The sequence below is a fragment of the Schistocerca gregaria genome, chromosome 3 (genome assembly GCF_023897955.1).
Source record: "Schistocerca gregaria isolate iqSchGreg1 chromosome 3, iqSchGreg1.2, whole genome shotgun sequence".
Taxonomy (NCBI): Eukaryota; Metazoa; Arthropoda; class Insecta; order Orthoptera; family Acrididae; genus Schistocerca; species Schistocerca gregaria.
In genome coordinates, this window is record NC_064922.1 from 358,717,899 (window position 1) to 358,744,768 (window position 26,870).

Below are 26,870 nucleotides of genomic sequence, written 5' to 3' on the forward strand. Positions count from 1 at the left end.
TGTGTGTGTGTGTGTGTGTGTGTGTGTGTGCGTGCGCGCGAGAGAGAGTATATACCTAACCTTTTTTGCCCTAAGGTAAGTCTTTCCCCACCCGGGATTGGAATGAGTCCTTACCCTCTCTCTTAAAACCCACATCCTTTCATCTTTCCTTTAACTTATCTCTTTCCTGACGAAGCAGCTGCCGGTTACGAAAGCTCGAAATTTTGTGTGTGTGTGTGTGTGTGTGTGTGTGTGTGTGTGTGTGTGTGTGTGTGTTTGTGTGTTATTTTATTGTGCCTGTCTACCGGCACTTTCCCACTTGGTAAGTCTTGGAATCTTTGTTTTTAATATATTTTTCCCATGTGGAACTTTCTTTCTATTTTATTTAGCGTAAGTAGGGCTATGCGTGAAGCGTTCAGTGAATTCGAAAGTAAAATTCTATGTACTGACTTGACAGTAAATCCTAGGAAGTTCTGGTCTTACGTTAAATCAATAAGTGGCTCAAAACAGCATATCCAGACACTCCGGGATGATGATGGCATTGAAACAGAGGATGACACACGTAAAGCTGAAATACTAAACACCTTTTTCCAAAGCTGTTTCACAGAGGAAGACCGCACTGCAGTTCCTTCTCTAAATCCTTGCATAAATGAAAAAATGGCTGACATCGAAATAAGTGTCCAAGTAATAGAAAAGCAACTGAAATCACTCAACAGAGGAAAGTCCACTGGACCTGACGGGACACCAATTCGATTCTACACAAGAGTACGCGAAAGAACTTGCCCCCCTTCGAACAGCCGTGTATCGCAAGGCTCTAGAGGGACGGAAGGTTCCAAATGATTGGAAAAGAGCACAGGTAGTCCCAGTCTTCAAGAAGGGTCGTCGAGCAGATGTGCAAAACTATAGACCTATATCTCTGACTGATCTGTTGTAGAATTTTAGAACATGTTTTTTGCTCGAGTATCATGTCGTTTTTGGAAACCCAGGATCTACTCTGTAGGAATCAACATGGATTCCGGAAACAGCGATCGTGTGAGACCCAACTCGCTTTATTTGTCCATGAGACCCAGAAAATATTAGATACAGGCTCCCAGGTACATGGTGTTTTTCTTGACTTCTGGAAGGCGTTTGATACAGTTCCGCACTGTCGCCTGATAAACAAAGTAAAAGCCTACGGAATATCAGACCAGCTGTGTGGCTGGATTGAAGGGTTTTTAGCAAACAGAACATAGCATGTTGTTATCAATGGAGAGACGTCTACAGATGTTAAAGTAACCTCTGGCTTGCCTCAGAGGAGTGTTATGGGACCATTGCTTTTCACAATATATATATAAATGACGTAGTAGATAGTGTCTGAAGTACCATGGGGCTTTTCGCAGATGATGCTGTAGTATACAGAGAAGTCACAGCATTATAAAATTGTAGCGAAATGCAGGAAGATCTGCAGCGGATAGGCACTTGGTGCAGGGAGTGGCAACTGACCCTTAACATAGACAAATGTAATGTATTGCGAATACATAGAAAGAAGGATCCTTTATTGTATGATTATATGATAGCGGAACAAAAACTGGTAGCAGTTACTTCTGTAAAATATCTGGGAATATGCATGCAGAACAATTTTAAGTGGAATGATCATATAAAATTAATTGTTGGTAAGGCGGGTACCAGGTTGAGATTCATTGGGAGAGTCCTTAGAAAATGTAGTCCATCAACAGAGGAGATGGCTTACAAAACACTCGTTCGACCTATACTTGAGTATTGCTTATCAGTGTGGGATCCGTACCAGATCGGGTTGACGGAGGAGACAGAGAAGATCCAAAGAAGAGCGGCGCGTTTCATCACAGGGTTATTTGGTAACCGTGATAGCGTTACGGAGATGTTGAACAAACTCAAGTGGCAGACTCTGCAAGAGAGGCGCTCTGCATCGCGGTGTAGCTTGCTCGCCAGGTTTCCAGAGGGAGCGTTTCTGGATGAGGTATCGAATATATTGCTTCCCCTACTTCTCCCAAGGAGATCATGAATGTAAAATTAGAGATTCGAGCGCGCACGGAGGCTTTCAGACAGTCGTTCTTCCCGTGAACCATACGCGACTGGAACAGGAAAGGGAGGTAATAACAGTGGCACGTAAAGTGCCCTCCGCCACACACCGCTGAGTGGCTTGCAGAGTATAAATGTAGATGTAGATGTAGATGGTTCATTCTTTGGAAAAATGTTGAAGAATGAAGGTCAAACCCTACAGGGGACCATCTCATAAAGGCCGAAAAGTGAGAGACTCCTATTAGTCACCTCTTACAACAGGTAGGAATACCTCGGGGCTTTCTTACCCCTGGACCTGCAAGGAGGTTCAACAGAAGGGCACAGAAGCAAAAGCAGGAAGAAACATTTGCGTCCTGTATGCTGATAACGCCACTGGTCAGAACATGGCAAGAAACTAGTTTTCTCATTTTAAGGAGGATCATTTTGACATTAGTGACTGTCCACATTCAGGAAGACTTTTGGAGTTTGATGAAGATCATTTAAATTCAATAATCCACAATGATCCATATCCGTGTACTCGAGAACTGACAAATGTGATGAAATGATGTCATTCCACCATCATGCAATATTTGCGTGCAATGGGTGAGATTCAGAAAATGAGAGTATTGGTATCGAATGCTCCAAGACAAAATCACAAAAAAATCTGTGGGTGGGCATACTTACATCTCTGCTTGCTCATAATCAATTGGCTCCTGGAATGTCCTATTCTGTATCTTTACTGGTGACTGCTATCTTCATGCTCACATAAGGAAAAGAAAGGAACAGGTGAAGCCAAACCAAGTACCAACTCCCTGTACAAAGACCTGTGTGTATCCACAAAAGATAATGTTGTGCAGCTGGCGAAAGAGCAACAGCGTGATTTACTACTAATTGCTTACCCGGCGTGTAACCATTACTGCTGACATTTATTGTCAGCAACAGAGACGTCTTGCAGACGCAATCCAAGAACAACGATCTAGACTGCGTGAAGTGATGCTCCTCCATAATAACACCTACCCAATTCTGCTAGACTGACAGAAAACACTATTCAGAAGTTAGGTTAGTAATTCATTCTGCACCCACCTTATTCCCCTGATCGTGCACCCTCAGATTTTCACCTTTTCCGCTCTCTCTATCAAACAACATTCAACGATCTCCCTTTCCAGATAAAAATGTGCTCTAAACATGCCTCGACAAGTTGTTCATCTCAAAACCAAGAGATTTCTACAGCTGTAAAATCAAAAAGTTACCCAGCATTGGTGGACTGTTGTAAATAGTGAAGGAGAATATATTACTGATAACTAAAGTCTCTCTAATGCGTATCTGTTGCACTTATTGAACTTATGGAAAAATGCTATGAACTTAGGCATCAACCAAATACATGGAAATTATGGTCATGTGTGGAGAACTTGGGGGAAACGTAACATGGAAGCTACACTGTCCACAACAGTCTCTTCTGAAGGAGGCAGTATTATACTGAGGGGAGAAATTACAGCGGACACTAGAACCCAGCTGGTTGTGGTCCACAGGAGTAACAGAGGCCTAAGGGGAGGGAGAGGCACATCAACATAAAGCTTGATCCTCAAGTATGGCCTTTAGCACAAGATCTCGGGAAAAAATCTCTTCTGATGCACAATAACACTAGTACCTGCATTGCTCCACTACAAAATTTTCTTCAGCGACACAATACCAATTCAATAATCAAAGCAAATGAACACTTGGTGCATTTCACAGCCAACAATCAAGATGACAGCAGTACCCTAGACAGAACACTGGGAAATAAATGTCTGGACAGAAATTAATGTGGACATTATGTCAGCTGTTCATCAAGTGAGGAGTCTTGTAAATTTGTCTCTATCAAGTGATACTTCAGTATTTAGATACAGTTGTAAATACTCAGAACATTCCTATGGAAATGAATATACTAAAGTTTAGTAAATCTTCATATCTATATTGTAACAAAATGAAGTAATACGAGGGTAGTTCAATAAGTAACGGCCCACATTTTTTTCTCAGAACATACAGGCACAACAAAAAGACTACCAAACGCATCTGTTTTTGGCCAAAAAGGCCAATTCTGATGAAGACCTTTTTGGCCAAAAATTTCCTTGTTTCAGTCTTTTTGTTGTGCCCATCGGCGACTCAGCTTCTCTTCTATATGGAGAGCAACAACTATCCTTTAATAATATTGTCACTCTTCATCCTGGATTTTCCACACCTCTTGAGAAGCAGCACACTTGGACAGACGATGTGTGTGACATGCTACTGTGTGGTCACTGAACAACTCCCTGAGGGTGACCTGAAGTAGTACATGGTGGCTTCCCACACAATGACACTAGGAATAATACCAGCATCAATCAAATACCAACAAAGAGATAGAGGGGCTGGCCAGTACTTACCTCAGCTCAGTACAGCCAATAGATACACAAAAAACAACCGAAAATTTAAGTTCCTAGCTTTCAGAATAAATGTTCCTTCATCAGGGAGGAGAGAGGGGAAAGAAAGAGAAGAAGGGAAAGTGGATTTAGTTACTCACAACCCAGGTTATGAAGCAACAGGGAAAGGAAAACAGGGAGGGTAGCAAGAAGGGAGGCATGGTTGTCAGAGGGAAGCCAAAGATATTCTACTGTAGGTACTGTGCCAGCTTCAAACCAAAGAGGATGCATACTATCGGCTGTACAGAGCTGAGGTAAGAACTGGCCAGCCCCTCTATCTCTTTGTTAGTATTTGTTTCACATCTTTATATGAGATTTTCCATTAATTATTTAGGTCACCAGCATCAATCAATCCATTATGGTGTCCTATAATCAGTGAAAGCCAGATTTGTGGCAGTGGTGGGGTCCTGTAGGCAGTTGCATGCCAAGTGCTGGAGGGGAAGTGTCGTTCAAACTGAAGCCCACACTCACACTTTTTTGGGGGCTGCGGGCAGGCACTGTAGGGGAAATGCCGAGTGCTAGAGGGTAAGTGCTGTTCTAAACCAAAGTCAACACTCACTCTTTTTCTTTCTTTTATATATATATATATATATATATATATATATATATATATATATATATATATATATATATATATATAGGGCAGGGACCTCCACGCCCCACTTACATGGTGATGATTCAAAAAGATCTGTCTCCCTTACTTTGGTTAGTATCTGAAAAGAATACCACCAAAACTGCAGCGATTAATTTTTGCCTGGCTTGTTAACCATTTGTAACTTTCAGGGAACTGTCATGAGTGGCGACCTTTGAGTAAAATCTACACGTTTCTCTTGCTGCCATGTTAAAGGCTTCTTCTTTTGCTAAAACACAGCAGAGTTTACAGGTCTCACCTCACTAACATGTTGTGCAGACACAATAGCGAGACAATTCTGAAACAGTGGTTTATTAACTTTTACTAAGTGAGGAACAGTGGAAATATCAAGTCAGTACCTTAAGAAAAAGCACGTCCTCGGTACAAAATAAACCTGTAATGTCTTCACTTCTGTTGTTCCAAAATCCATATCATTTCTCATTTCACCAGCTATCAATGGCCCTTAAAAATAGCATTCTTTCACTGAAACAGTCTCTAATTACTGCAATAACAGGGAAAATAATGAAGTTTTGCACAATAAACATAAGGCAAAATATTACATGCTATCATTTACCAAAATCTCATTTTGATACTCTAATAATTCATGCAATACGAGGAATGTTGTCGATATTTCACTCTGGCTTTATCGCTGGCACGGAGCGACCGCAAATAGGTGTGCCACATCAGATCAGTTTTCTCGAGATTGGTGGCAGGTAGAAACCTCCATCGAAGTTTCTAATCCAATATGTTAGCTAAATTTCATATGCAGCAAAATCATAGCATTGTTTTTCATTGTAAACTTTTCTGAATTTCACACAGTCTTACTTCCATGTAAATATCACAGTAACTATGACCAATACCAAAATGATGGACACATCACAATAAACCTGCCAGATAAAGCTAAAAGTAACACAAGAATGAGATTTTTTACTGAATAATTTCTGTAAAACCGTTTTGCGAAAGACTGCAGGGCATGCACCTCAAGTCTGTCATCGCCAACCGGTCAAAAGGTTGCAGACAGTGTTGGCTTCCCCTTCTGAACAAATGAACGGACTCGCCCAGCACTTTGGGTGAAAAGTGGTCAATGTGCATCACCTGCCATATCCTGCGCAGACTCTAACAAATGCATTTCACCAGCCCTCCCCACCCCCCCTCTCACCACCACCAAAAAAGAAATGGGTGGGGGAGAAATCCACGAATCCGTGAACCCCTTCTATCTGCGTCCAGTGTACGAGAGGGTACCATAAACAAAACAGATTAATTCTGCCGTGGGTGGAATTTGCGTCGAATGCATTTCTACTGCTCGGCGTGTACAGCACAATGCATTGCCAGTTCAGTGCTGCCTGTGTTGTCAATGTGGCTCATCAATGTGGCTTGCTGATGTGGCTTGTTCTGTTTCCCTGCAGTGACTGTTTTTGCTAGCACTGTTTTATTCTTGTTTCATTTTTTATGATGGCAAGTTTAAGTGAACAATGTGCAGCTGTGAAATTTTGTTTTCAACTTAGCAAAAATGCTGCTGAAACTGTTTTAATGTTGAAAACAACTTACCAAGATGGCGCTATGGGAGAGTCTCAAGTGTATGAGCAGTTCGCTCGATTTAAAAATGGCGACATGTCACTTAATGGCAAATCTCGTTCTCGACATCTATCAACTATTCGAATCAATGAAAATATTGAAAAAAATTCGAAAGCTTGTGCTCACAGACCGACATTTTCATGCGTGAAAAGGGGAATGAAAGGACAACAATTTCACTACTTTGAAGAAGCCAAAGAAAAAATCAAAGGAAGAGCTGTCATCCATTTCTAAAGATGAAAATTGAAAGCACTAGTGGGATAAATGTATTAGTTGTAATGGAGAGTATTTTGAAGGAGATAATGTTGTTTCGTAAACAATTTGAAAATATATCACATGGTCAAATGTGACATTTTTCAAAATGATTGTGCATTGTGTAACTAAAGTGGAATCTGGGAAGCAGCCTGATATTTACTTAAGTGGATGTGAAAAGTCTTCTAAAAACCACATCCAGGATGGCCAGTGTACTGGCCTGGTCATTAAACTGCAAGGCAGATTCAATCCGGGGCCAGCATTTCAAAATGCTCGGCTACGGGATAGTACCAGCATCTCTCTCAAAAAGCTGGCAGAATGTGCCCTCTCTTTTCAGTGGTACCATACTCACTGATGATCAGGGTATTACAGAACAAATGTTATCACTGACAATGATGCAAAATCTCCCATCAAACGTCCATTCTCCCCCAGTACAGACCACTCCAAAGGTGTTAAGGGCAGACTTCTCATTGAGAAGGGAACAGGCACCAAAGTGTAAGGCCAGGTCTGGAATAAAGTACTCGAAATGGAAGGTGCTGTTATGTCTTTACGACAAAAAGAGATGTTCTCAGCAGTACTGTAACAAGTGTTTCCAATTCAAAGTTTTGTGTGTACTGAATCATAAACGCTAAATACATATTTATTACTCCTATACAGTATATCCTGCAATTAAAACAATAATATTGTGTTATTGATAGTATCGGAAAATAAAATGTAATTTGAGTTGGGTCAGGGACTGGAGACAGTGTCTTATATGAACACACACACACACACACACACACACACACACACACACACACACACTCTCTCTCTCTCTCTCTCTCTCTCTCTCTCTCTCTCTCTCTCTCTCTCTCGCTCGCTCGCTCTCACTCGTATTCTTCAATCACAATGTCATTTAATGAATAAAATATCCTCAGTATTCAAACAGCATTATCTTAAATAAAATTCACAGTGTTTTGACTGCTATCTGTGCCAATGACATCAGCATTAAATCTACTGATTGCAGCCAAAATGACTACAAAGATATCATTAAATAAAATTGAATCTCACCAAAAAGAATATCTACAAATCAATTTTAACATCAAATGGGAATTGCAACTCTAATAATTTAGACTTATGTGCAACAACAAATTCATAAATACAATAATAATAATAATAATACCTCATCACTTATTTCCCTTAGAATACTTGGTTTTAATTCTTGATGTTTGAAAAGCGTTCCTATAACAACACACGACTCCTCTTCATCTGGTTTCAACTGGAACAGTTTACGTATTGGTACACTGTCTCCTAAAAAAAAAATCAATGTTTCAACAATGGTTAAACCCACTGTAACAGCATATACAGTGCAAGACAGCCCTGGCAGCACCTTGACAGCAACTATCACTAGATTTACTATGATTCCTGTGTATCTATCCACTTAGATAAGGCAATAATATTCACAAAATGTAGAGAAAGAAACAGATGCAAAAGAAAGCTACACTGATAATATTTTCGGTTGAGTGAATTCTCAATGTAATTCATCGTAAGATCACATACTGCATTGTCTATGTCTTTAAATGACTTTTGGGCTTCACCCCTACAGCAATATATATAGTGTCTGTGTATGTGCGGATGTGTGTGTGTGTGTGTGTGTGTGTGTGTGTGTGTGTGTGTGTGTGTGTGTGCGCGCGCGAGTGTACACCTGTCCTTTTTTTCCCCTAAGGGAAGTCTTTCCGCTCCCGGGATTGGAATGACTCCTTACCCTCTCCCTTAAAACCCACAACCTTTCGTCTTTCCCTCTCCTTCCTGAAGAAGCAACCATCGGTTGCGAAAGCTAGTAATTCTGTGTGTGTGTTTGTGTGTTTTGTTCATGTGCCTGTCTGCCGGCGCTTTCCCGCTTGGTAAGTCTTGGAATCTTTGTTTTTAATATATATAGTTTCATCCATTTAAACTGAACTTAAATAACAATCAAAGTAAATTAACATATTTACTATATTATAATGTAAAAAAAAATCTCTCCTCCTATATTCTTATTTGGACCCTTTGTTATAAAATCATGTTGTTGTTGTTGTTGTTGTTGTGGTCTTCAGTCCTGAGACTGGTTTGATGCAGCTCTCCATGCTACTCTATCCTGTGCAAGCTTCTTCATCTCCCAGTACCTAGTGCAACCTATATCCTTCTGAATCTGCTTAGTGTATTTATCTCTTGGTCTCCCTCTACGATTTTTACCCTCCACACTGCCCTCCAATACTAAATTGGTGATCCCTTGATACCTCAGAACATGTCCTACCAACCGATCCCTTCTTCTGGTCAAGTTGTGCCACAAACTTCTCTTGTCCCCAATCCTATTCAATACTTCCTCGTTAGTTGTGTGATCTACCCATCTAATCTTCAGCATTCTTCTGTAGCACCACATTTCAAAAGCTTCTATTCTCTTCTTGTCCAAACTATTTATCGTCCATGTTTCACTTCCATACATGGATACATTCCATACAAATACTTTCAGAAATGACTTCCTGACACTTAAATCTATACTCGATGTTAACAAATTTCTCTTCTTCAGAAACGCTTTCCTTGCCATTGCCAGTCTACGTTTTATATCCTCTCTACTTCGACCATCATCAGTTATTTTGCTCCCTAAATAGCAAAACTCCTTTACTACTTTAAGTGTCTCACTTCCGATCTAATTTCCTCAGCATCACCCGACTTAATTCGACTACATTCCATTATCCTCGTTTTGCTTTTGTTGATGTTCATCTTATATCCTCCTTTCAAGACACTATCCATTCCATTCAACTGCTCTTGCAAGTCCTTTGCTGTCTCTGACAGAATTACAATGTCATCGGCGAACCTCAAAGTTTTTATTTCTTCTCCATGGATTTTAATACCTACCCCGAATTTTTCTTTTGTTTCCTTTACTGCTTGCTCTATATAGAGATTGAATAACATCGAGGAGAGGCTACAACCTTGTCTTACTCCCTTCCCAACAATTGCTTCCCCTTCATGTCCCTCGACTTTTATAACTGCCATCTGGTTTCTGTACAAATTGTAAATAGCCTTTCGCTCCCTGTATTTTACCCCTGCCACCTTTAGAATTTGGAAGAGAGTATTCCAGTCAACATTGTCAAAAGCTTTCTCTAAGTCTACGAATGCTAGAAACGTAGGTTTGCCTTTCCTTAATCTTTCTTCTAAGATAAGTCGTAGGGTCAGTATTGCCTCACGTGTTCCAACATTTCTACGGAATCCAAACTGATCTTCCCCGAGGTCAGCTTCTACTAGTTTTTCCATTCATCTGTACAGAATTCGTGTTAGTATTTTGCAGCTGTGGCTTATTAAACTGATTGTTCGGTAATTTTCACATCTGTCAACACCTGCTTTCTTTGGGATTGGAATTATTATATTCTTCTTGAAGTCTGCGGGTATTTCGCCTGTTTCATACATCTTGTTCACCAAATGGTAGAGTTTTGTCAGGACTGGCTCTCCCAAGGCCGTCAGTAGTTCCAATGGAATGTTGTCTACTCCGGGGGCCTTGTTTTGACTCAGGTCTTTCAGTGCTCTGTCAAACTCTGCACGCAGTATCGTATCTCCCATTTCATCTTCATCCACATCCTCTTCCATTTCCATAATATTGTCCTCAAGTACATCGTCCTTGTATAGACCCTCTATATACTCCTTCCACCTTTCTGCTTTCCCTTCTTTGCTTATAACTGGGTTTCCATCTGAGCTCTTGATATTGATGCAAGTGGCTCTCTTTTCTCCAAAGGTCTCTTTAATTTTCCTGTAGGCAGTATCTATCTTGCCCCTAGTGAGATAAGCCTCTACATCCTTACATTTGTCCTCTAGCCAGCCCTGCTTAGCCATTTTGCACTTCCTGTCGATGTCATTTTTGAGACGTTTGTATTCCTTTTTGCCTGCTTCATTTACTGCATTTTTATATTTTCTCCTTTCATCAATTAAATTCAATATTTCTTCTGTTGCCCAAGGATTTCTACTAGCCCTCGTCTTTTTACCTACTTGATTATCTGCTGCCTTCACTACTTCATCCCTCAAAGCTACCCATTCTTCTTCTACTGTATTTGTTTCCCCCATTCCTGTCAATTGTTCCCTTACGCTCTCCCTGAAACTCTGTACAACCTCTGGTTCTTTCAGTTTATCCAGGTCATATCTCCTTAAGTTCCCTCCTTTTTGCAGTTTCTTCAGTTTTAATCTACAGGTCATAACCAATAGATTGTGGTCAGAGTCCACATCTGCCCCTGGAAATGTCTTACAATTTAAAACCTGGTTCCTAAATCTCTGTCTTATCATTATATAATCTATCTGATACCTGTTAGTATCTCCAAGGGTTCTTCCATGTATACAACCTTCTTTCAGGATTCTTAAACCAAGTATTAGCTATGATTAAGTTGTGCTCTGTGCAAAATTCTACCAGGTGGGTTCCTCTTTCATTTCTTGGGCCCAATCCATATTCACCTACTACGTTTCCTTCTCTCCCTTTTCCTACTGCCGAATTCCAGTCACCCATGACTATTAAATTTTCATAACCCTTTACTATCTGAATAATTTCTTTTATTTCATCATACATTTCTTCAATTTCTTAGTCATCTGCAGAGCTAGTTGGCATATAAACTTGTACTGCTGTAGTAGGTGTGGGCTTTGTGTCTATCTTGGCCACAATAATGCGTTCACTATGCTGTTTGTAGTAGCTTACCCGCATTCCTATTTTCCTATTCATTATTAAACCTACTCCTGCATTACCCCTATTTGATTTTGTGTTTATAACCCTGTAGTCACCTGACCAGAAGTCTTGTTCCTCTTGCCACTGAACTTCACTAATTCCCACTATATCTAACTTCAACCTATCCATTTCCCTTTTTAAATTTTCTAACCTACCTGCCCGATTAAGGGATCTGACATTCCACGCTCCGATCCGTAGAACACCAGTTTTCTTTCTGATGATAACGACATCCTCTTGAGTAGTCCCCGCCCGGTTATCCAAATGGGGGACTATTTTACCTCCGGAATATTTTACCCAAGAGGACGCCATCATCATTTAATCATACAGTAAAGCTGTATGCCCTTGGGAAAAATTACGGCCGTAGTTTCCCCTTGCTTTCAGCCGTTCGCAGTACCAGCACAGCAAGGCTGTTTTGGTTATTGTTACAAGGCCAGATCAGTCAATCATCCAGACTGTTGCCCTTGCAACTACTGAAAAGGCTGCTGCCCCTCTTCAGGAACCACACGTTTGTCTGGCCTCTCAACAGATACCCCTCCGTTGTGGTTGCACCTACGGTACGGCTATCTGTATCGCTGAGGCACGCAAGCCTCCCCACCAACGGCAAGGTCCATGGTTCATGGGGGGGTATAAAATCATATAGGAGCTTAAACACTTGAATTGTGCCTTCAATTGCTTAATTTAAAGTTTGTTGGCAATGGGATTCCAGAGCTCATCAGATGCTGTAATAGTTTTGTAGTTTCTTGAAAGCCGTGGCAGCTGAAGAAAATATGATTAATGTTTCCCAACTGCTGCATTCACATGAAGAAGATGTGACTATGTTGACGTGGTAGACATGTTGCCGGAATCTCCTGTGATTGTCAGCATTCCTGGGTAGCAACTGCTATGTCTTTGGTCCACTACAGTACCAGTAAACAACGAAGAGGACCTGTGGATAAGTGGATAGCAGTGTCAGCAGCAAGAAGTATCATGGCAGACACACCCTGCACGACTGCATCAATGCAATTCAACAGATGTCTAAGTACACAGCAGACATATGTAAAGACCAATTGGCCCTGCGGTATGCCCAATATGGGGGATGTCTGCCTGACAGCAGCAGGGGAACAACAGAATCACCAGAAAGTGGCCACTGTCACAAAGATCATCATGGTAACCAATGTAGGGAAGCCAGGAGTGCAGGGGAGGAGATCACGAGGTCGATAGCAATAAAGATGGTATGAGTGGCACTGAAGTGGGTAGGAGAACAGTCATTGAGGGGAGACAAAATAAGCCTTTAATGAGTTGGTCGATTAGAATACCCATACCCGTCTAAGTGGCACTCCCCCACAGGCGGTCGTGTGCATTTGAAGTCCCACAGGAAGAGATGCGGGGGCGGGAGTTGCTGTACTAAGGTAGACAGTTCAACGTAAGGAAGTGGCCTACCTGGAGGGAGGTAGACATTGCAAACGGTGATTGCTGCAGTCGTTTGAACTCTAACCACTATTGCTTCCAGGTTGGTACAAATGGGGATCCAGTCACTAATGACACCCATGCAAACCAAAGTGCAGACCCATCCAGAAACTAACCCGGAGCCAGCATGGTTCCGACAGCAGGCCTGACAACTATGAAACTTCGGAGAGTGGTCATGACGGAAGTGCATTTCTTGAAGAGCAAAGCAGAACACAGAATAAGAGGAAAGAAGGTGTTGTATTTCTGGTAGGTGATGATTATAACAGTTGAAATTCCACTGGATTGTTATGTGGCAAGAGTCCAGGTTAGACATAAAGAAGCCAATGGGAGGTCATGTCACTGTACCAGTGGTCGTCACTGACAATGATAGGGTGACATTCATAAATAAGATGTCAGATTCAGGGTGCGAGGGGGGAGATGACATCTCCGGGGGCTCTAGGAGATGGAGGACATGACACAGATACAGTACAGGATTCTGCAAGATACAGAACTGAAAGAGAACCGACGACTTTGGGGCACACTAATGGTGCATCTTGTGGCTGAGTAGTGGTAGTAGGCTTCCGGCCTGAGGGGGGAAGGGGAGGGGGGAAAGGGGGATGGGCCATCACCAGCAGGTTCAAAAGAAGGGGGGGAGGGGGGTCTTCTCCGGCCAGGGAGGAGAGCAGAACCCAGAGGGGACTGCAGATGAGGGAGAGGACAGGATGGGGTTGGACAAGGAAGAGGTAGAACAGGGAAAGGACATAACTGAGGTAAAAGTTGAAAAAAGTGACACTGGGTGGAGTCAGTCATATTTTTGGCAAATCTCAGCATATGATAGCAACTCAGGAGCTTGTACTCTTGTATCTTCTTTTCCCTCTTGTAAGCTGGGAAATCTGGTTAGCGAAGAGAATGGCGGTCATGACAATTGACATACACAGGTGGCTGAACATGGGGCTTTTCTCAAGGAGTAGGTGACCACAGTCACCACACAGAGGGTCCACCATACAACGGGAAGACGTACACCCAAAACACAAGCACCGAAAGCAACTCATGGGTGGTGGGACGTACAGCTTCAAGTTACATCTGTGCACATAACCTCAACCTCCTCTGGGAGGGTATCTCCCTCGAAAGCCAGAACAAAGGTGCCAGTGTTGGTGTGATTTTCTTTATGACCCTTCTGCACACGTCGGAACAAACTGAACACAACGTCGCTCCAGATTAGCTCAGAGTTCCTCATCAGTTTTTAGGATGAGGTCCCTATGAAAAATCACTTCCTGGACCTTATTCAGAGATTGGTGAGGGGTAACAGACACTGGGGTATTTCTAAGACGACCACAAGCAAGAAGAGCTGCAAACTGGGCAGCAGAAGAAGTTTGATCAGCAGGGATCCCGACCACATTTTACTGAGAGACTCCACTTTACTAACTTGTCCTTGATATTTTCCAAAACAAAATAAAAAAATAGCTTTGTGGAGGAGAATGTGGCCCCATCTGTCCTAGTACAAATAAGGTAGTCGGGAAAGTGTTTCACCCCAAGACGGCTAGCCTGGCCCACCTCCCAGAGTGTAAGGGAAGGGTGCCGGATCATACGAAGCAGCATTCAATGGTCCTTTACAATTCAAAGAGGCGAAATGTTAAAGGATGGTCAGATTTTTGCAGCTTGATATGCTTCATGTGACAAGCATCTGCCCTTATACTACTCACTTTAATCCGGAGCTCTCCCCATGGGCACCACCCAACCACAGCTACAGGCATCAGGCACGGCAGCTGTTGCTCCAGGATATCAAGCACCCCCTCCTTGGTGTATATGGGGAGGCAACAGCTTAGACATCAGTAATGTGATTCCTGTGTTGTCAGGGGCCTCAAACAGGTGGTTACATAACAGCCCCGCCACATGGACTGGCTACACATGTTGGTGACCTAGCAGGGCAGAGCGGGAGCCACGGCACGTAAAGAAAGGGGGCAGAGCGGGAGCCACGGTACGTAAAGAAAGGGGGCAGAGGAATCCCATGTCGTAGACACTAGGGAGATAGTTCTTCCCCAAATGGCTCACACTAACAATAGAAAATTTAGGAGTGGAGGTCAAATCCAAAGGAGGGACCAAAATGGCAGAAAGGTAGAGAGAGCGAGGAGGTAGGGGGAGGGGGAGAGAGCTGGCTGGAGGCACAAAATCGCATACATTACAAGAAACCAAGTGGATATCTAGGTGGACCTAAATCACAATACACAGAGTGGGGAAGGAGGGAGCAGTGGGAAAGGAGCGAGGATGGGGAGGGAGGGGCACGCTGCAGAAAAAGAAGCCCAGGTAGGAAACGAAGCGCTGCAATAGCTTGGGGCCCTGTGTGCGTCACGTACAAACTCATGAAAGAACCATGAGCCCCCTGGAGGGAAGGGTTTGTGGGAAGAACCGTTGTTTTCATGTAAGCCCAAATCTCCTTGACAATATTTTTGCAGGACATATGTGGGAGGAAGTGATGGATCAGCTGACTCTTCTAGAATTGTACACTCTCGGAATTTGCACATGTAAACTACTGTTATGCACAGAGGTTCTCTTCTAGTGTCTGCCACCGGAGATGGTTGAACATCTCCGAAACATTTTCACACTTTCTAAATGAACTTGCGATGAAATGTGCTGTTCTACTTTTGATCACCTCTATTTCCTCTATGAATCCTACCTAGTATGAATCCCAGATTGACTGACAATATTCAAGTACGAGGGTGGATCAAATATAAATGGGTTTTTATTTTTTATTTAAATTCACTAATTTAAAAACTCGTGGCAATTATAATTTCTTTTTCCACATAGTCCCCTGCTTTGGAAATGCATTTGTCCCAGCGTATGGGCATCTTTTTTTTATACCCTCACCATAAAAAGAATTGTGTTGTGTCACCAGCCTGTTGTGCACAAAGTCTTCCACACTCTCGTCACTTTCAAATCATCACCCTACTAGAGCTTCTTTAAGCAGTCCAAATAAATGGAAAGCGCAGCAGGGCGATAAGTCCGGGCTGTAAGGATGATGATCAAGTATAGTCCAATGCATTTCCTGTAGCTTGGAGAAAGTTAAGGCTGCAGTATGGGGTCATGCATTGTCGTGGAGGACGACGATCTGTCGAATCAACTGGTCTCATCTTTTGTGGCGATAAGCAACTCTCGCCTTTTCAACAGTTCACAGTAGTAAACAGCATTAATTGTGTGTCGCGCATGCAAAAAATCGATCAGCAAAATGCCTCATTGATCGAAAAAAAAAAAAAAAAAAAAAAAAAAAAAAAAAAAAAAAAAAAAAAAAACGGTTGAAAGAACCTTGCCAGCTGACAGTTGAGTCTTGGCTTTCACTGATGCTGCCTCCCCTTTCCTCTGTCACTCCTTGCTGGCTTGTTTGGATTCTGGAGTGTAGTGGTGAACCCATGTTTCATCACAGGTGATGATATGACTAAAAAAATGCATCCCCTTCTTCTGCAAACCTTGATTTAAGCCTCTGACAGACTTAAACATTTCTCAACTTCAGATTTTCGGTCGAAAGTTTAGGGACCCATCTGGAACACACTTTACAGAACTGTAGGTCATTTGTGATGATTGCTTGACAGCTCCCATAACTGATTCCACCTTTTTGTGCAATTTCTGATACTATCGCCCATCAATCGTTGTCAATAATGTCTTTAACTGCATGAATGTTCTTGTCTGTAATGCTGGTCCTAGGATGGCAATTGTGTTGCTGATTTTCCACACATTCTTGTCCTTCCTTGAACTTTTTATGCCAGGCAAACACACGCGTCTTTGAAATTGTTTTATCACCGAACTGCGCAGTCACTCTTTGGCAAATTTCCTTCACAAGCAAGAAAATTTGATAGTTATGACTTGCACAATGGAGGGGTGCACCTGTTGCTTAGACATCGTGAGCGTTACTGGCGAAACGACGAGAAATATCTAACAGCACACTCTCCTCACTTCTAACGGTCCCGCCTGAGCACAGCAGACGCGCGTGAACAGTCCTACCTACATTCTGAGGACTCTTCCAATGAATCTCAGGCCAGGATCTGCTTTACCTGCAATTACTTTTACATGGTTGCTCCACTTTAAATTGCTCCGTAGACACACTCCCAATTTTTATGGATCTGCGATCGTGTAATTACAAAATAAAACCAAATGTTACTTATTGTAAAACTTCCCTCATTATAACAAAAGTCTTGATATTGTTTTAATTTTGTACACTTTTTTAGAGGTGATTATTACATTGCGGGATGTGCACTTCCAAATTCATCAACATAATTCCAGTGTCAATTACAAAAAAAATAGTAAATTCTGTATTTCACTTATTATGTTAAATGATGCTCCTTGCGAGTCACTGAATGAGAAACCTATTTGTCTTGCTCACAACAATATACGAGCAAAGTGATAATTATTCCAAATTATTCCTTGTAGCTATAATGAGCAAATTACCTTCTCTCCAGTGTCCCAGGATTTCTTAAAATGTCAAAGACGAAAAGATGTATAACTACTATCCAACAAAAAAGCCATAGAGAGAGATAAAAATCAGGGATATGTGATCCACCAAGAAGAAAGGAAGAAAGACTAGCATTTAACATCCCACTGACGTCAAGCTCATTACAGGTGGGGCACTAGCTTCGACTGTTCCAAGGATGGAGAAGGAACAATCCCAAAATCTACCCACAACAGTTTAGGGAAATCACAGAAAACCTAAACCTGGGTGGCTGGATGGGTTCTTGAACTTTGGTTCTCATGTATGCGAGTCCAGTGTACTAACCATTGTGCCGCCTCAATCGGTGTGACCCACCAACTATTCCTACATTTCCAAATGAAATAGGTCATATCCACACCAAGAAACTGATATTTGTCCCGTAAGCACATTGCAATAAATTTCCAAATTTATCAAAATTCAAAAAGAGCAGATTCGACAATATTTAATAGTTCATTTACAGTTGATTCTTAAACATTCAGAAAAATATAACTACTTGAGGACAACAGCACTCATGCATTTCAGCAGGGGAGCATACTTGCCTTCTTTAATGGATAAAAAAAAAATCACAAACCCTATTAAAACAAGATACATTATTTATTCATTTCAACTGGGGGGTACTACTGTCTCTGTTGGAATACTTATCTCACCTGATAATATAGGGAAATCACTTGCTGCTAATACAATGTATTCTAGCTCTTGCGGGGAGAAAAAGCTGAACCAAAAGGCCCTCCTGACAACTCTATTTGATTGAAGGATGTCCATCAAAACCCACATCTCCTATAGCAGACTACTCATGAACTCTATTAGTACAACTTCTCTATTAATAGCGCATAATTTATCACAGAGCACTGCTGCTAAGTGAGAATGGTATACATGAAATACATACTTCAGCAAGTCACTTTGATGTTTTTTTAAGGGTGCAAAAAAGAGAGCTGAGAACTAGGAGTTCCTCTTGGAGAAAGGCCAACAAAATACGCCATAGACACAATGGAGGTCCCGAACTAAAGGGTAAATGTCCTTCACCATATTGCTACAATGGGTAAAAAGTAAACACAGTAGACAGGGCGTGCGTCATACACTGAAACGGCTGATAACCCAAACATATATTAGAACGTAAATGGTTAAAGAAAGGGCATTCAGTCAGGAAATTGAGAAGCATCAAAGGTTGACGACAATGAGCATAAAGTGGTGGGGAACCACCACTTAAAAATGGTGATGACTAAAACAACAGTGGTATGTGACCTAGCTGAAATGATCTCCTTGCAGCGACAGGGCCGAGAGGAGGTCGGCCAAGGTGCTGGGAGAGGCTTTATTCACCGGAGCTTGTTCCCATGAAGGGAAGACCAATGGTGACGCCAAAATGACACCACCTGCAGAACGACAGCAACACGGAGAACATCAGTAGGAATGGAAGAACAAATGGGCCGAAGTAGGAGAACTGGCCTTGCCAGCAGCCTGTTTCCAGTCAGAGTGATGTGTCCCAGAACCCACATAAACATCAGAGAGGCTCCCTCAAGAGTGATCAAGTGAAAGGTTTATTCAACCCGTTGCACTAAGGGATGGAATTTGTGCAGCACACAGAGTCTCCGAAGGACACAGAGAGAATAAAAGCAGATGACAATTGCAAATCCCGTGTTGTTGGACTTATTGCGTAGCCTGAAACAGGCTCCGCTATAAATACTAAGCAGTGTTCCAGAAACCCATACCAAAACTAATTGGTGCCAACGATGAAGACGCCCAACACCATGGTGAGTCCGAGAGCCATCAGTGTACACAAAGGCACTATTGCTAAATTTCATGCAAAGATGGAGAAACTTACGGAAATAGATCGAAAGTGGGGTAGTTTCCCAAGAAAGTTAATGAATTCCAAGGTGAACATGGGCTACTGCACAAAACCAAGGTGGTGACAGGCTCATACCCATCAGGAAAATGGCAGGTAGCTTGAAGTTAAGTTGCTGCAGCAATAGGTAAAAGCAGGCGAAAGCAAACTCCAGGAGATAGCAGAGAAGAGGGATGCGCTCCATACTGGCGATCAAAAGTCACTGAAAGAGGAGGCGTACAATGGGAGGGTGGGCATGGTAGACAAACACCACGCATATCTGCTGAAGAGAACATCACGGTGGTATGACGGTGGTAATTCGACAGCTTCTGCATAGAGACTCTCAAGCAGGCTTATGCAAAAGGCACTAGTGGCAAAATGGAACCATGATGGTGGATTGTATTTACACAGTGTCAGATCAACAGATGTTCTGATGCATAAATGAAGCATCCATAGTCTAGTTTCAATATGGACAAGGGATTGGTACATATGGTTGAGGGTGGTCTGATCCATTTCCCAGGAACTACCACATAGGACACGTAGGACAGTGAGGGACTGAGTGCAGTGGGCAGCCAGGTGAGGCACGTGGGAAAACAGACCAAAAAACTTTTCTATCAAAGTCCCAAGAATTTCGTAGTTTCAGCAAACGGAGGAGCAACAGGCCCTTGATGAAAAGAAAGTGGAAGAAGTTCTTTGCACCGCCAGAAATTCAAACTGTTTTGTCAATGGGAAAGCAAAAGCCACTGTCGACACTCCACGGGTAAAGATGATCAAGACATCACCGAAGGTACCGCTCAAGGTAAAAAGTCTGTGGAAAACTGCAACAAATCACAAAAACGTCAACAAAAATGGAGCCGGAGATGCCTGGCAGGAGGCAGGCCATAATAGGGTTAATGGCTATAGCAAAGAGGATGACACTCAGGACGGAGCCCTGAGGCACCTCATTTTCCTGAATAAAGATGTCCAACACAGCAGAACCTACATCTACCCTGAAAATCCTGTCTTTTAAAAATTCCTGAAGGAAACAGTGCAGGAGGCCTCGGAAGCCCCACATGTAGAGTACAGAGGATATCAGTCTTCCAGCAGATGTCATAGGCTTTCTCCAAATCAAAAAACATGCCCAGTCTGGTATTTCCGCAGAAATACATTCTCATAATATAGATTGAAAAAGTGCCAAGATGGCCTGCAAAATGGTGCACTTGAAATCCACATCGTGCTGTGGTTAGTAAATTCCAAGACCCTAGCCACCATACCAGCCAGGCATTAATCGTACGTTCTGTCACCTTGCAAACACAGCTGGTGAGAGAAATGTGGTGTAGCTAGGGAAGATGTTTGTCGTTACCAAGTTTAGGCATGGGTATGACAGTGGCTTTACGTCAAAATCTGGGAAAGTGTCATTTGCCCAGATGCAATTGTACATATGAAGAAGAAAGTGCCTGCCCACAAGAGAAAGGTGCTGAAACATCTGAATGTGAATATCGTCCAGCCCTGGGGCAGAAGACAGAGATGATCTCGCTCGCTCGTAGTAAAACCAGCATTGCAGCATTCAAGATTCTGTGAGGAGAAGGGTACCAGCCAAGCCTCCTCCACTCGTTTCCGGTGAAAGGAGGCTGAGTGAGAGTGGATGGAGTTCAAAATCGCCGTAGAATATCAGCCTAATGTGCTGGAGATAGCAATGAAGTCCACAATGACGTCATCTGCTATGGTCACGCTGGAAATTGGGGAACGGACGTTGGTCCTAGACAGCCATCGGAAATTGGCCCACATGCAGAAGAGGGAGTGGAACTCTTAAAAGAACTAGCAAATTAAATCCAGCTAGCTTTTTTGGCTATCTCGAAGAATGGGATGGCACTGTGCATGCAACTGTTTATAACGAATACAGTTCACCATTGTAGGATTTTGATTAAAAACATGGAGAGCACGCCTTCGCGCATCAATTGTGTCGCGACACGCCTCAGTCCACCAAGGGACTGGGACATGGCACAGTAAAGTGAAGTGCGAGGTACGGAATGTTCTGTGGCAGTAAGGATAATGTTTGTAAGGTACTCAACATTGTCAACTGGGAAAATATTATTTGTCAAAGGATGCCAGAGTTGAGTAAAGCTTCCAGTTGGCCTTACAAAGCTGTAAAATGGGTTTACACGTAGGTGGGATAGGAGGCAGCAATTGGATAGCACACAGGAAATGGTCAGAGATAATGTACCACTGAAGATGGTGTGCAAGCTGGGCAGTGCAGAGCGAGAGGTCCAAATGGGGATAAGTGTGCATGGAGTCTCCAGTGTTAAGGAAGATGAGGTTAAGTTGAGTAAGAAGGTCAGCCAAGAGAGCACATCGACACCTTCTGGAAGATCCCCAAAGGGGATGGTGTGCACTGAAGTCATCAGGCAGCAAAATGAGGTGAGGGAGTTGACCAATAAGCTGGAGGAAGACTGCCCTGGTTACACCAAATCACATTGCACAGAGAAAAGGTGAAGCAAACAACAAAAATGTGGACTACAAAAGCTTGCAACCAGGTGTTCAGTGAGATGATTCAACTATGAACATCATCCCTGATGAGCAGCCTGACTCCTCCATGAGATGAAATGCCATCCTTGGGGGAAAGTCAAAGCGGACCACAAAGAAAGGTGAGAAATAAAAGTGGTCTCTAAGACACGATTTTGTTTTCTTGAGGCAGAACACAAGGGGATGCTGTGATTCCAACAGCAGCCATAATTCTTCCTTGTTGGATCAAATTCTGCGAACTTTCCATTGGACTACGAACTTTCCATTGGAGGAGACTCATGATGGGGAAAGGGGGAGGTGGGAAAAAATGAAAGGTTGTCAGCCCGATGGCTGCCCGAGAGCCTGCCTTCAAAGACTTACAGCTACAGGCCACAGAGGTTGGAGGACTCTGTTCCACAAAATCTACAGACATGTCGGCAGTCTCTCTGGGTCGGGCTGTGGATTTCAGTGCAGAAAAATGGTTGGCAGTGCACACCAGTGAAACGGACATCAGCCAACCAAGAGTATCACAGAGCGACGCCGTGGAAGAGGATCTCCAAGTTGGTGAAGGAGAAGACTGTTTCTTTTGAATTCTTTGAGCCTTTGCAGGTGGCAAATAAAGATTCTGATGTCTGTTGGCAGAGGGACATAAAAAGTCTTCACAAGAGTATTCCTTCTGTCCCTTCCAACCGGACGATCATGTAGTAGGTGATGTCACCACTGAAGGTGAAGATTTGATGTCTTGTTGCACAACTGGAGGAGAAGGGGATGAGGATGCTACCATGACACTGGGTGATTTGACAACTGCAGTGCTAAATTTGAGGTCTCAAGTCCTTTGTGGAGCAAGACATAGCAAGAACGGTACTCTAACTGCCAGATGGTACAACACAGCACTTTCGACTACCCAACAACTTGCAAGTGACATGGTAAGGCACTTCTTTTTTCTTCATCCGGATCTCTTGGACAGCCTGCTCATCACGATATGCAGGACTTTCTCAGAAAGAGGCTGCATGGCTGCCACATCAATTGATGCAGCAGGGATGAGGTGGGTAATCACCCTCGTGATCACCCCTACCACAAGCAACATGTTTGGCGTGATTCAACAGGACATTCAAGTGTGGTTGTTGACAGCGCATCAGGCGTGGAGCGCACAGTCAACTGTGTGCTTTGCTCTTTGATGGAAGCACTACTCTATTAAACTTGAGGAAAAGAGTGTGTGAAGGTAGTAAAGTTAATCAACCTTTTTCATTACCCAGTGGACTATAGTGACGCCCTCCTGATCAGAGAAATAAGTTAGATTTCTCCCCCAGTCAAACCATCAAGGAGCCTAGTGTTAATAACACTATGCGAAGAATTAGTATTCGACGGGCCTCGACATGAACTGGATAGCCATGGAGGAAAAAAGCTGCAAGCAGTTGTTGGGCTTGAAAATTATAATTGGCCTCCAAAAGCAAATCAACATTACAGGTACTGTAGCAGGATTTTACAGGACCTGCAATTGCAGTGACACGTTCCTGAATAATAAATGGATTAACTGTAGCAAAGGACTGACCATTTTCACTATATGATACCACATGGAACTGAGGTGCAGCTGGGAGATTCTTGGAATTTTTAGCCTCATTCTGTTTATATTTAGTAGACGTAGTCTGAGATGGTGATTGGCTCATTGTGAGAAAATCCCCCATGATTGACAGCAGCTCCAATGGCACACTCCTTCCAACTGGGGTCCCTGCACCCCTTTCAGAGGGGACTCGCCTGCCTTAGGTGATTGTTCACACCACAGGTCACATCTCCTGAACTTCTGACAGAGGAACCAATCGGCAATTTAGGAAAGTCACAGCTCCGCCAATCACCCCTCCCTGGGCCTGGCCTGTACCAGAGGGTATGTGCAAACGCCACCTGTAGACCCGGGGCTGGAAATTACACATTACCCAGTAACCTGTTATGTGTCAGAAATGCGGGCTGGCCTTCAAGAACACAGAGGGAGGAAGAAGAAACAAAATGGAACCTTAAACACCGAAGCTGGGGAAGGATAAGATATGGAGAATGAAGAAAGAAAGAAAAAACAGTGGAAGCCCTTCTCTGATGTCAGGCTCAGAACATGGACCCAAAAATACCCCAGACATGTTCCCCAAGGGAGGCAAAAAAGGATAGCAGTTGGATAGACATGCAGCATGGAAAGGGAAAAGGTGCTGCAAAGGCTGGGGCCCTATAGTAGCTAAGCACAAACTCACCGAAGAGTGGTGAGCCCACTGGGGGACAGGGAGTCACTTCATGACAAAGTTTATGTCGAAACTCATTTTTAATATCTCTCTTTGAGTTATTCCACATCATCTAACCTAGAGGTGCACCCTGCCCATCTTAAATTTTATTGAAATATGCAGAGTGTGTGTCTGCCTGCTTAGCCGAGTGGTAACATGCTTGCCTTCCAGACAGCGGGCCCAGGTTCGATTCACGGCCGGGTTGGAGATTTTCTCCACTCGTGGACTGGGCGTTGTGTTGTCCTCATCATCATTTCATCCCCAGCAAATCACCCAATGTGGCGTCGACTGAAATAAGACTTGCACTTGGTGGGCGAACTTCCCCGAATTGAGCCTCCCAGCCAACAATGACATACGATCATTTCATTTTTTTGTAGAAAATGTACTCAGGTGACCTGAATGCACAGCAGCCAAGTTTTAGCTCTATCTATATATACAAGAGCCATATTCTTCATAACTGGCAATGTGCAAATATACTCAGATTTGGCAAGTCATTTTTTTCTGACCTAATAAAGTATGTTAATGTAGCTCTTCATCATGAAACAAATTTTTGGGCACGAAACTTTACATGACCAGAAAGCAATGGCCACAGTACAACCACTCTTCAACCTTGGGCGAAATTTTGCCCACATTTTAACAAGGGATACGAGTAAGTAAAAGGCACCTGAACCACGAGCATCTGCTAACTGCTCAGGAAATTACTTAATTAGGAACGTTCCTACAAATATAGTCTTCAAGTTATAAGCCTTTAAATTTAGCAAAACATGATGCCCAATTTTGCCTGTATTTCACGCATCATATCTTAAAATTAATGTCATTCATTTTACAATCATTTACGTCGAAGGAAAGATTTTATTTTAGTCTACCAGAAACACCTGTTTGTATTCTGTTGTCATTTCAATTAAAAGTGCATGACTTTTTTTGTTTTATCAGTAGGCATACCTTTACACACTGTTTGTTAATTCAGTGTCCATTAAAATTCCTGACTCCTGTTTCCTCTAGAATATGTTTTTCTAACAATGGTGCCTGTTAAGTTCAATGCTGAAATGAAACAACAAGTTCAGTATTTCGAGGTGTGTTACTGCTTCCATAGTAGTGACTTAAAACATGTCACAGATATAGGAACAGTGATACGGGGGTGAAAGATAATCAGTAAAATCAAGTGAGTGATTCCAGGTCAAGTTGCCTAATTTTAGACATGGTCCTCATTCAGCCATCTTAGATTTTGTTCAAATTTAGTGTGCATATTTGCTTAATGAACAAAGATCTGTAAATTTCTGGCACTAAAATTTCAATATTTTGTGAGCAAGGACCTCCTAAGTGAGGGGTGTACAAATGTCCTGGTAACATTTCAAATATTTCGACCACATACAAAGTGCTGTAATTCAGTGGATAATAGTAGTAAAGCTGGTTTGCGGGGAACTCTCTTCTGAAAGTAAATAAACAATTTATTGCAGCAAAATAGCCATTATAGTTATACATTAGATTACAATCATTTGAGAGTGAATTATAAGGATGTATTGAGTGTCTGCATAATTCTTAGTAGTAGATTACATTCAGTGCAGGTATTATAACAGATTATCATTTGAACCATTTATTGCAGTCTCTAATTGACCTGGTCCTCTTGTTGCATATTTCTATATGGTATCTCTCACAAGACTGTCCACATAGTGTACACTTGCAAAGGTTTGACAGTTCGTGGTATGTTGTATTTGCACAAATTTCATGGTGGAATCAGTGTACTGCGAGTCTTGTAAGTACGTGTCAAAATTTGCTGCTGCCCAAGTGCGGTCGATCATGGCACCAGATCCATAGAATTTCGTTGGTACTTCCTCTCTTTTCTTGAGTCGTGATCTTAGTAGGTTCTCCGATGCTGATGTGTTGGGAAGTAAGAACCTTGTCCTTAGATCCTCTATGAGGAAAGATTCTCGGGCGAGAAGGTAGACTAATCTTGATCTTGTGGTTTTTGCTACCCCTAATGCTCTTTTGATATAGGTTGCCTTTACTCTTTCCAATCTTTCTAACTTCTTTTCATTTAGGTGTATCCATATGATTTCTATCCCATAAGCCAGTATCAGTGTTATTTTTGATTTGAGGAGTGCCATAGCTGTGTCTAGATTTAGTGTTCTGATGAAACTTATTTCGTTTACCGCTCTGATGGCTTGTCTCGCTTTCTCTGTTGTGTGTTTAGTGAAGCACTTTGCCGACAGCTGGGGTGTTATCCCTAAATATTTGTAGTCTTTTGTGATAGATATTTGCTTTCCTTGTAGTGCAATTCTTGTCATTTGCCCGCCTGGTCTGAATACCATCATTTCCGTCCTGTCGGTGTTGATTACGAACTTGTGTTTTGTGCACCATTTTTCCACGTCTTCTATAGTCTCTTGTAGTTTCTTTAAGTTTTTTGAGCCTATCACAATGTCGTCCGCATAGGCATATGCTTCAACATCTTCGTCTTGAGCGATTTCCATAACGTCCTTTGCTGCCAGAATGAATAGAAGCGGGCTTGTTGTTGTTGTTGTTGGGATGTTTAAGGGGGACTAAACAGCTAAGGTCATCAGTTCCCCATTCCAAAAAACCGGCGAAACAAAATTTACGGAACAGGTAAAACCCCAAGGGGGGAGGAGACGCCCCTCCCCCCAGTCACTGAAAGAACACCAATGTGTCAGCGAACACTAGAGACAAGAAGAGTACAGACGAACACTGGACAGAAAGAAACGGAAGAAAATAAGAGGGTCGGAGACTGGTTGACTGACCATGGGTACAAAAATTGGGAAAGAGTCAACCATCCGAATACACACATTAAAA

General features: G+C 42.6%; 1 protein-coding gene across 2 annotated transcripts in view; it reads right to left on the reverse strand.

Moving 5' to 3' along the window:
- Positions 1 to 26,870, reverse strand: part of LOC126354047 (DNA polymerase delta subunit 2) — a 123,725-nt gene that overhangs the window by 73,534 nt on the left and 23,321 nt on the right. For both annotated transcript variants that reach the window (XM_050003393.1, XM_050003392.1), the window contains exon 2: positions 8,048 to 8,175. In XM_050003393.1, coding sequence (XP_049859350.1) covers positions 8,048 to 8,175 — 128 coding nt within the window. The remainder of the gene's footprint in view (positions 1 to 8,047; positions 8,176 to 26,870) is intronic.